This window comes from Danio rerio, chromosome 6 (assembly GCF_049306965.1).
Source record: "Danio rerio strain Tuebingen ecotype United States chromosome 6, GRCz12tu, whole genome shotgun sequence".
NCBI lineage: Eukaryota > Metazoa > Chordata > Actinopteri > Cypriniformes > Danionidae > Danio > Danio rerio.
The window spans coordinates 60,432,227-60,444,460 of record NC_133181.1 but is presented as its reverse complement, the minus strand read 5'-3'; the positions used below and the strand labels follow the sequence as shown (position 1 = coordinate 60,444,460).

The following is a 12,234-nucleotide window of genomic DNA, read 5'->3' as shown; positions in this document are numbered from 1 at the left end:
AATCAGCTTTATTCGCCAAGTGTGCCCAAACACAAGGAATTTTTGTGGGCTTTTTTCAGAAGTCCAGACAGTATCAACACAAGAACACAGAATGACATTTAAATAAGTGGAAAATAAAGTAAACAATACACATTCTGAAGGTATATATTGTTGTTATTATTTTTTAACTGTATTACTGTATTATTTTTTAAGGTAGCCTGTCTGACAGCAAGCAGATTTCATTGAAAATCATTCATTCACACACATACACGACAATTTAGCCAACCCAATTCCACTATAGCGCATATGTTTGGACTGTGGGGGAAACCGGAGCACCCAGAGAAAACCCACGCCAACACAGGGAGAACATGCAAACTCCACACAGAAATGCCAACTGACCCAGCCAGGGATCGAACCAGAAACTTTGGAATTAGTACCTTCAATCGGTCTAGGCATTGTTTTTCATTTAGTGTTTATCTTATTTTGCCAATTTTTGATTATTGCGATATTGTTTATCAGAGTGCACCGAAATGAGATCTTGCTCCTCTTAATACAGCATATAATAGACTTTGCAGATTTTTTCAGGGTTGTTCTTTTTACACACATCATTGTATTATGAAAAATCTGCTTCAGTGGCCATATCTTTGCACACAAGACAACTTTTAAATGTATTAATTTTAAGTATCCTTATTATTTACAACGATATTTAGTATTTTTTCCTGTAGACTATCGCAAAAAAAAAATTTGCTTAAAGGGGTTAATAATTTTGACCTTAAAATGGTGTTTAAAAAATTAAAAACTGCTTTTATTCAAGCCGAAATAAAACAAATAAGACTTTCTCCAGAAGAAAAAATATTATCAAACATACTATGAACATTTCCTTGCTCTGTTAAACATCATTTGGGAAATATTTTAAAAAGAAAAAAAATCAAAGGGGGGCAAATAATTCTGACTTCAACTGTGTATGTATATTTATTTATTTATTTATTTATTTATTTATTTATTTATCTATTTATATAAATGCATGCCATTATAACGTTTTTGTTTTCTTGACATCACATGAAGGTGATATACTGACGTTTGGGGCACATAGGCCTATAATGTTTTATGACACTGATATATTACTATGGTATGCCTTCTGGAAGCATATTATCTTCTGTATCCACAGTCCCAGCCTGTTTCTTCGGTAAAGATGAGGTTTATTGTGTCTCAGTAGCTCCACCTCCAGTAATAAACAGAGCTTCTGTCAGTGTGTGTGTCTGTGTGTGTGTTCAGACCCCTATCAAGAAACACAAACACACACGAGTCCGTGGATCTACTGAAGAGCTACAAATCACGCGCGCGCTTTCTGCGAGGGTAAACATCAGAATGGTCGGGATTCCGGGCGCGTTCCAATGTAAGTAGATTAATAACCTGATTATTTTGCTGTTTTGTGAGGATATCATCAACATAGCGGCAGGAATAATGCGATGTACGGCGATCTTTCTCTTGTGTTTTCCATGGTGAGATGCGTAGATAAGCCACAGTCGCTGGTGTGTTTGTAATTTTGTTTCACTCCTGCAAAACGCGATTTTGCTTTGTGACAGTACTGTATTACTGTAAGTGTAGCCAGTAAGGAAGAGGAATGTTTATTTTTTTTGATAATATTCGGGAATGAACTTCCCAAAACTAAAAAAACTATTCATTTATGTATTATATGCCTACCGGGCGTTGGAACCTTATTTCGACACTTGTTTAAGTGGGACCGCAATTAGTGTTGCACGCTTTGCTCTCGGAGAGCGCGGGAGAGTTGCGTCAGCCTCAGTCGGAGTCCAGCCGCTGACGGGGAAAGACGTGTAAAAGTTTCTCCTGCAATTGTGTTTGCATTGGTATGTTTAATATAGTCTGTTCAATTGAAGTTCATATAATGTTGCATAAAATATGTTTAGGATTGTTTTTATTCAGTCAGTTTATAATATTGAGATAAACCTGAGATTTATGCGAGTTTAATATTGTACACAGTGTGTGTGAAAGGAGAGGAAAGCGTGGAGAGAGTTTCTTATTGAGTGTCCCACATGTGTTTCAGGTATGTTTCATGTAAAACTGTCATGTGTGAATCTTTTTATGATGTTTTATCATTTTGCTTGTTCTCAAAAAATGTATAATTGACTATCTGAATCTAAATTCTGCTTATATGTAATTGTATATTGCATGGTGAATAAGCCTAATTGTTTGAGAACATTAATTGCTGTTTTTTTGGGAATATAAATTTGATTTTGCACTTCGAGTACAATTGTAAAGAGCAACACCACTTATTTCCACTTTATTTTTATTTCATTTAAACAAATACATATTTTTCATGAGTATTATTGTACAGTGTTATACAGTCAGCCTCAGTCGGAGTCCAGCCGCTGACGGGGAAAGACGTGTAAAAGTTTCTCCTGCAATTGTGTTTGCATTGTGTGTGTGAAAGGAGAGGAAAGCGTGGAGAGAGTTTCTTATTGAGTGTCCCACATGTGTTTCAGGGACCAATAAATACATGACGCAAAGCTGTCCTGCTGTTTCCGGTGTGATTATTGGTTATGTACAGATTGGGATCTGCTACATAAAACTGGTGCCGTGACCTTTCAGGATCCAACCGATCAGCCGCAGCCGATCACCGGGGGATTGGCCCGTGCGAGACTATTTTCGTGACTTCCACGGATTCAGCAAAGCAGCTACGTCATCTGCTGAGTGTCAACACAGCATTGTATCCTGCCTTTCAGTGCTAAATAACAAACTCGTTTTCAATTGAATTTAGACATTTGAACTTTTTCATTTCATTTGAACATTTGCATAATTGGAGTGCATCACTAGGACATTGGGCCAATTGATTGTGTTTTTTATTGAGAATATACAGTACTGTTTACAAGATGTTTAACATGTCTACACCAGTCTTAGGGAGGGGTAGAGGATTTATGAGTACTGATGGTGTGGTGAGACGTAAAGAAAATGATCAAACTCCTAATGCTAATCTGCAATATTCGTGTGAGGGTGAAAATATTAATCCTGGTGCTGTTTTTACACCTCCTCCTGTCACTGATGACTCCCGAGTACAAATAACAGAGCTTCTTGAAGAGCTTGGTAGCCAAATTGGTGATAGCATTCTAGACAGACTCTTAGCTGACCGTAATCCTCATGTGGTGCATAAGGCTGACCCCTCAGCAGTTAAAAGTGAGCTTGCGAGTACTACACTCGACTTATCCAAGCTTAATTTAGTTGTACGCTCTGATAAGAGGGCACCTCCCATTTTCCGTGGTGATGGTACAGATAAAATTGCTGTTCAGGAATGGATTGAGCTAATGGAGATATACTTAGAGAAATGTGACTGCCCGAAAGCAGAACACTCCAGCGAAATTCAGAACTACCTGTTGGGTAGAGCAAAAAACATAGTCAAAGTAGGACTAAAAAGTAGTAGCTCACCTGATAAAGTAGTTACCGCTGAAGTTATTTATGAAATACTGTTACGTTATTTCAGTGACAGCCCAGAGTCTTGTCTCCCACTTGCAGACTTCTATTCCACACTGCCGTTTGTCAGAGAAAGCCCTGTCGATTACTGGGTCCGTCTCAATAATGCAGCTGAAATCGCAGATAAGCACCTGCTGAAACAGGGTAGTCAAATGAATAACATTTCACAGGAAGTTGCAATGATGTTTATCCGTAACTGTCCTGATACTGGACTTTCTAATGTGTTCAAATACAAGCCTGCTACAAAATGGTCATTCGCAGAGGTGCAAGAAGCGATTGACGAGCATCAAAGAGAGCTGAGAACAAAGAAGCAGCACTCTTACCCTCAATCTGACCATTCATTTAAAGTATCCAATATTACTGTCAGCAACACAGAAACACCCATTGTGGAAAACACTGCAGTAAATGCAGCAGCGTGCATTTCCAATAATCAGAATGTCAAACCTGAGATCACCACAGCATCCCCACACGTTGCTTCGACTGACACTGGTACATTGGAACGAGTACTGAGCATGCTGGAGAGAGTGCTTGAACGCACTAATGTACAGACTACTCCTGATAGATCTCAGTCGCCCTCTTGGTCCAGACCATCTAGATGTCGTGTCTGTGGTGAGAGAACTCATTCTACACGGTCACACTGCATGTCAGAGAAAAGATGCCTTAATTGTCTTGACGTTGGCCATCAGCGCAGGTCCTGTCCTAGGAGGAGTGCTGAGAGCGGAGGCCACTCCCAGATTCAGGGAAACTGATACACCCGCACTGTGGAGGGGATAGTGCGGGTGAAGAAATTCAGACCCTCCAAGATGATGCATCTAGCATATATGAGGCAACTTGCAAGTCAATGAAGAGTGATGATGTGATTTTGTTTCAAAATGTAACCAAGTTAGCACATGCAGACAGCCTTTTCTACACTGATGTTCTAGTCAATGATGCTGTTCCTGTACGAGCGTTGATAGACAGTGGCTCTATGGCTTGTACCATTAGTGAACTCGCTGAATCTCGTCTACTTGATGCTGGGGTGTCTCTAGACCCATGTGAGATGCAGGCTAATGTTATGCTAGTCGGATGTGGTGGAGTTCAGGTCGCACCAAAGTGTATGTACCAGCTGACGATCAGAGTGTATGAGTATGTTGTCAGTGTGCCAACAATGGTTGTTAAAGGACAGCGGGATGAGTTGATATTGGGCACCAACGTTCTTAAATTTATCCTGAGTCAGCTTAAGCAGAACCCCACTTATTGGCGTGTTATGAATAGGCCTGAATCAACACAAGATGCTGAAATCGAGCAATTCCTCAATATCCTTTCTGGCCTCAACAGATGGAGGGGTGCTGAGATGCCTGATGTCATTGGAACTGCAAAACTGGCCCAGGCTGTTACACTGTTACCCAAACAGGAGCATCTGGTTTGGGCTAGACTGCCCCCTACAGCTCCTATTTCAGAAGGCAGCGCTGTGTTGATTGAACCTACCAAGTCACCTACGCATAAGAAAGACATCATTGTAGGACGTGTGGTGGTTTCTATGACTGCTGACCGGTGGGTCCCAATTCGTATGTTGAACCCATATGACAAACCCATCACTCTGAGACGAAACTCTAAAGTGGCCAACGTTTCACCCTGTGTTGCATTGGAGGATTTAGACACTGATATCAAATGTCCCCCCGAAACTGTCAAAATTCAGAGCCAGACTGTGCATGATAAAACACTCAAACCAGATTTGAATGATGCCTTGCTGGAGATGGGATTAAGCGATTTGGATGTTGACTCTTGTGAAGTATCAACCCAGTGTAAAAATAATCTGCTGTGTTTAATTCAGAAATACGAACATGTGTTTTCAAAGCACAAGCTAGACTGCGGGACAGCAAAAGACTTTGTACACCGTATCCATCTTTCTGACAGCCGACCTTTCCGGTTGCCATACCGGCGTGTGCCACCAGGGCATTACCAGAAACTACGACAGGCTTTATCTGAAATGGAAGAGAGAGATATCATTCGCAAGTCCAACAGCGAGTGGGCCTCTCCTCTAGTACTTGTGTGGAAGAAAAGTGGTGACCTCAGAATTTGTGTTGATTACCGTTGGCTGAATTCACGCACTACAAAAGACGCTCACCCTCTTCCTCATCAAGCCGATTGCCTTGCTGCTTTGGGAGGAAATATATTGTTTAGTGCTATGGACCTCACGTCCGGGTTCTATAACATCCCAATGTGTGAGGGAGACAAAAAATTCACAGCTTTTACCACTCCTCTAGGCCTGTATGAATTCAATCGTCTTCCGCAGGGACTGTGCAACAGCCCAGCTAGTTTCATGCGGCTAATGATGAGTGTGTTTGGCGATCAAAATTTTCTTACCCTCTTATGCTACCTGGATGATCTTCTGGTAATGGCTCCCTGTGAAGAAAAGGCACTGGAGAGATTGGAGATGGTCTTTGAGAGGCTGAGTGCTCACGGTTTAAAGCTGGCACCCAAGAAATGTTACTTTCTTAAACGGAGTGTTCGATTTCTTGGCCATGTTGTGGATGAGCACGGTGTTGCAACCGATCCTGACAAAATTGCTGCTATTACCGCAATTGCAGAAAAAGACCTCATGATGGATGATGGAGTTTCACCTTCCCCAAGAAAAATTAAATCATTTCTGGGCATGATTATGTACTACCAACGCTTCATTCCCAATTGCTCCAGCATCGCTAAACCCCTCTTCACATTGACTGCAGCAACTAAAGGAAAAAAAGGTCACTCGAGGGGTAGTGCTGTCTTTAGAAAGCTTAGCCCATCAGATTGGACTAGAGAATGTGCCCTGTCATTTGAACAACTTGAGTCTGCTCTTTTGAACTCTGTAGTACTGGCGCACCCTGACTTCTCCCGGCCATTTATTCTCTCAACAGATGCCTCATTAGATGGTATAGGGGCAGTGTTGTCTCAAATCCCTGTGGGAGAGTCGAAGGCGCGGCCAATCGCATTTGCAAGTAAGGCACTATCACGAGCCCAGACCAACTACCCTGCCCACCGCCTCGAGTTTTTGGCACTAAAATGGTCTGTTTGTGACAAATTTAGCCACTGGCTCAAGGGACACCCTTTCACAGTCTGGACAGACAATAATCCCTTGACTTATATTTTGACGAAACCAAAGCTCGATGCGTGTGAGCAGAGGTGGGTGGCTAAACTAGCCCCGTACACATTTGACATCCAGTACATACCTGGTCCCAAAAACGTAGTTGCCGATGCACTTAGCCGTCAGCCATTCGTCCAAGTGAGTGACAGACTCGTGACTGAACCTTATCACCATCTCTTGAGGCAGTCTGAAATGATACAAGAAGAAAAAGTACAAGATTCGTTTAGACTCAGTGCAAACAGTCAGTGTTTTGGACATCCAACTGAGCAATGTTCCTTGTCTTCTGATCAAGTTTCAGCTGTCTTTGAATCTCATATCAACTGGGACAAAGGAGCAGAAGGTAGAGCACTTTCCTGGCTCGCTCAAGAAGTGAATCTGATTTTGCCTGCAGGTCAGAACCCCTTACCTGTATACTCTCTGGATGAACTTCGAGAGAAACAAACGAGTGACGATGTGCTCTCAAGAGTTCTTTTCTATGTGTGCCGAGGAAAAAGACCATCTCGGAGAGAAAGAGCAAAGGAGCCTTACAAGGCGCTCAAACTGCTGAAACAATGGGACAGATTAAAGTTGTTAGATGGCATACTTTACCGTATCCGCAAGGATCCTGTGACTAAGGTTGCTCGTTGCCAATTTTTAGTTCCTACTTCTCTGGTCAGTGAGGTTCTGCGTGGCATCCACGATGAAGCCGGTCACCAAGGCCAAGGCAGAACATTGTCTTTGGCTAGACAGAGATTTTCATGGGTTGGCCAAGAGAATGACATTAGAGAATATGTGAGACATTGTCAACGCTGTGTGGTTAGCAAAACCCCTGAACCAGAAGGAAGGGCCCCTTTAGAAAGTATTCGGACAGTCAGGCCACTAGAACTAGTCTGTATAGACTTTTGGTCTGCCGAAAACTCTTCTGGCAAGAGTGTAGACGTTCTAGTGGTAACAGACCACTTTACTAAAATGGCCAATGCATTCCTGTGCAAGAATCAATCTGCATCTCAAGTTGCTCGGCAATTATGGGACAAGTTCTTTTGTGTCTATGGATTTCCACAAAGAATCCATTCAGACCAAGGAGCAAATTTTGAGAGCAGATTGATTAAGGAACTCTTGCAGATTGCTGGTGTACAGAAGTCGCGAACGACAGCATACCATCCGATGGGCAACGGCCAAGTAGAACGGTTTAATCGAACTTTGGGTAACATGATTAGAGCGCTACCCCCGAGAACCAAACAGGACTGGCCACGTATGCTGCAAACTTTGACATTCACCTACAACTGTACCGCACATGAGTCAACTGGTTTTGCACCATTTTACCTCATGTTTGGTCGCATTCCGAGGTTACCCGTCGATTTAATGTTCCAAAGTGTGGAGCGGGATAATACCTTTGCAGATTATGATCAGTATGTGAGGAAATTGATGGATAATCTCAAAGAAGCCATGTTGGTTGCTCAGGTGAACAACTCTGCGAGTCAGCTACGGCAGACCGAGCACTACAACAAAAAAGTCAAAGGCAGAGACATCGAGGAAGGTGATTATGTGCTACTCGCCAACAAAGGAGAACGTGGTCGACGCAAGCTAGCCGACAGGTGGGATTCAACACTGCACGTTGTGTTATCTGTGGACCCGAGATGTCATACTTACCGGATTAAGAATACTCGAACTAATCAGGAAAAAGTTGTTCACAGGAACTTGATTTTACAAAGCAACTTCCTACCCATTGAAGAGCCTAACTCTGAGCAATCTCACACTGATCACGAAACTGATGAGTCTGAAAGTGATGCTACTTTTGTTGAATCAGAGGATACTGATGATGGAAATGATGGACCAGCTCATTCCCCAGTTTGCCCATTGAATTCTTCATCTGATGAAAGAATCAGAGACGCAAATTCTCATACAGGACTAGAGAATATTCTCGACAAGTCAGTCCTTGTTGGAAATGAGGATCAGGAAACTGTTCTGAGTTCTGAGTCTGATCTTTCAGATACAGAAGTAGTGGAGGAAAGTGATCATGATTTGCCTGTGAGAGTTGTTCAGCCTTCGAGTACAGCTCACCCAGTGAGGACTAGGGCTGGCAGATTGGTAAAACCAATAAATAGACTTATCCAAATTATGTCGCAGAAAACCCTCTTGCGCAGCCCTTCTCTTAATCTTCTCTGGACAAAAGCCTCTTAAGTCACATTCATGAACTTCCTGTGAAATCTTTCGTTATTATGGATTAAATGGTGATCATTTGGGGTATCTATGAGGTAGTGTTTATGGCACTTCTTTTTTTGCGAGTAGACACTTGAGAGTCTGGCCAACTTTCTTCTGTCGCTCTCCCAGTAGTTGGGTAACTTTTGTTGCGTGAGGATACAGTGTTTTTATTGAGAGTGATCACATTATCTATTATCTGATAGTAGACTAGTTTTGTGAAGTTCAGGGGGGTGAATGTAGCCAGTAAGGAAGAGGAATGTTTATTTTTTTTGATAATATTCGGGAATGAACTTCCCAAAACTAAAAAAACTATTCATTTATGTATTATATGCCTACCGGGCGTTGGAACCTTATTTCGACACTTGTTTAAGTGGGACCGCAATTAGTGTTGCACGCTTTGCTCTCGGAGAGCGCGGGAGAGTTGCGTCAGCCTCAGTCGGAGTCCAGCCGCTGACGGGGAAAGACGTGTAAAAGTTTCTCCTGCAATTGTGTTTGCATTGGTATGTTTAATATAGTCTGTTCAATTGAAGTTCATATAATGTTGCATAAAATATGTTTAGGATTGTTTTTATTCAGTCAGTTTATAATATTGAGATAAACCTGAGATTTATGCGAGTTTAATATTGTACACAGTGTGTGTGAAAGGAGAGGAAAGCGTGGAGAGAGTTTCTTATTGAGTGTCCCACATGTGTTTCAGGTATGTTTCATGTAAAACTGTCATGTGTGAATCTTTTTATGATGTTTTATCATTTTGCTTGTTCTCAAAAAATGTATAATTGACTATCTGAATCTAAATTCTGCTTATATGTAATTGTATATTGCATGGTGAATAAGCCTAATTGTTTGAGAACATTAATTGCTGTTTTTTTGGGAATATAAATTTGATTTTGCACTTCGAGTACAATTGTAAAGAGCAACACCACTTATTTCCACTTTATTTTTATTTCATTTAAACAAATACATATTTTTCATGAGTATTATTGTACAGTGTTATACAGTCAGCCTCAGTCGGAGTCCAGCCGCTGACGGGGAAAGACGTGTAAAAGTTTCTCCTGCAATTGTGTTTGCATTGTGTGTGTGAAAGGAGAGGAAAGCGTGGAGAGAGTTTCTTATTGAGTGTCCCACATGTGTTTCAGGGACCAATAAATACATGACGCAAAGCTGTCCTGCTGTTTCCGGTGTGATTATTGGTTATGTACAGATTGGGATCTGCTACATAAGTTTGTAATAATCGCTCGCTCTGCGCATGCGTCTTGATGTCGTTCAGCTATTTGGAACATGAACGTTCGAAACTCCCGCGTTCTGTTCCATCTGAAACATTCATATGGTATAGAACCAAGTTCAATCTGTTAATGGAGCATTCATGATGTTTAACTAGTGTTCAGGCCTGTAGCCAGCCTTGTGAAAGGGGTGGTTCTATTTTCTCAAAAGCTGGACTTTTTTTTTTTTTTGTGCAGTTATTCATCTCATTTTCTATTCAATTATGAGGTTTAAATACTAGAAGGGGTGGTCCAATACGATATCATTTTTTAAACTTTAGTTGATGTGTAATGTAGCTGTGTGAACATAACATCTCTGAATGTAAAAAGTTCTACGTTCAATGCAAAGGGAGACCTTGGTTTTTACCATAGATATATACACTAGATGTCGCCTGGCCTATTGTTGTCTATTGGACGGAATGCGTCAATAGCGCCGCCATCTTGCTACAGGGTAGCGCTCCTTTGAAATGAATGCGGGACCAAGGTACAGTGGAGGACTGTGGCCATCCAAAGCCAGAGATATACACATATACACATATATCTATGATCGGGAGTTTTCCTGGATGTTAGTTTGTAATTTTGTTTTTTTTCTAATTACGAAAATTATAATTTTACATCACTTTTCTACATTGATGGATCAGTGACCGCACGGGCATTCCTGACAAAAAGCTTGTGTTTGTGTGTACAGAAATGTACTATTCACCCTCCCTGTTAAATGTGATCGAATCATGTCCTGAAACACAGCTCCTCTCCTGCTTTTACTTCTCATACTGACGGAGGGAGCGATTCGTTTGTGAATGAATCCCCCGAACGACTCTTTCACTAACGTTAGCCGACAATAATACAAGTTTCTGGCAGCGCAGCATCTCGTTGTCATATTTATTTTGCATTGTTTGCTGATTTTATTCAACAAAACTAGCATAAGCCGAGTGTTTAGTGCGAGTTGGAGCTGCCTTGCCGTATGGTGAATGCAGTAAGAGACTGTTATCATCAATAACGTTACCTGATTAGCACAAAAGTTCATAACAAACAAAAACAGAAAAAAAAATTTATATTACCTATGAAATGATCTGCCTTTGTGCTTTGTTTTCTTTGTTTGCTTGTTACTACACCCGTAGACACTGTCTTGACTAGTGCGGTTGAATGACATTTGTCCTTGGAGCACTGTACCAATGTGGCGGCGCTATTGACGCATGCACAGGGTCCCTATGCGATATCTAGTGTATATATCTATGGGTTTTTACAGAGTTAGCTAAGCAAAGCCTACAATGAACGAATTTTGGGGACAAAAAAAAAAAACTTATGGAGGCAAACGCTCTTAAAGGAGCCGCACCCCATTTTCACTCGTTAGACACTTTTCAGATTTTATTTTAGTGAGCAGGCAGGAGGTTGACTGACTGTTTGCACAGCAGAAAAGCGCGTGCTTTTACGGGCGTGACGTGGAGCCGATCCGCGAATAGCAGCACATTATGACGATGACCAATCAGAGTCACTTAAGGGCGGGCCTTTCAAAGGAACTAGGAAATATGACAAGTTGTTTTCATGTTAGCTGAGTAGCCGTGTATAATCAAAGTGAGATATATGAAAAAATAACGCGATTTCCGTCAAGTGAAACATACGCACACATTGCTTTGCATCCTATAAACACAACCAAGCCTTAAAATTACATTCTGGACCACCCCTTTAACACTATTTTTTGCTGCATTGTCATCTTAATGACACTTTATAATGTACCAGAATGTTTCCTAAAGATTAAGGATAAAGTTTAAAAGTATTTAGAATAAGTTTAATATTTAAAACTGCAGCCTATTGTAGGCCCATCGCAATAATCAACATATCAACTTAATCGCACAACACATGGACATCATTTTTGGTGATGCGATACATATCGCCATACATGTAAACCAATCCTAGCTAAAATTTAGCAAATTGTGCAACATCTCGATCTCTATTGGATGAGTCAGTGACAATATGGTTTAAAACAGTTTAATATTCACTATAAATTACTATAGCATATTTCATGTGGGTGTCTGACAACTGATCATAGATTATTTAGGATATGGTCCGACCCTTCCTATCTGAACATGCAGCTCAACTCCTTGTTCAAGCTCTTGTTCATTCCAGACTGGACTATTGCAACTCTCTACTAGCCGGGCTTCCAGCTAACTCTATCAAACCTCTTCAGCTGCTTCAGAACGCAGCAGCACGAGTGGTCTTTAATGA

General features: G+C 41.3%; 1 protein-coding gene across 1 annotated transcript in view; it reads left to right on the top strand.

Moving 5' to 3' along the window:
- The first annotated feature begins 1,231 nt into the window (after positions 1 to 1,231).
- cbfa2t2 (CBFA2/RUNX1 partner transcriptional co-repressor 2) overlaps positions 1,232 to 12,234 on the top strand; it is a 103,930-nt gene continuing 92,927 nt past the window's right edge. Inside the window, 1 exon segment of the mRNA NM_001365483.2 lies at positions 1,232 to 1,375. Within this exon segment, the coding sequence (NP_001352412.2) occupies positions 1,348 to 1,375 (28 nt within the window). The 5' untranslated portion in view covers positions 1,232 to 1,347.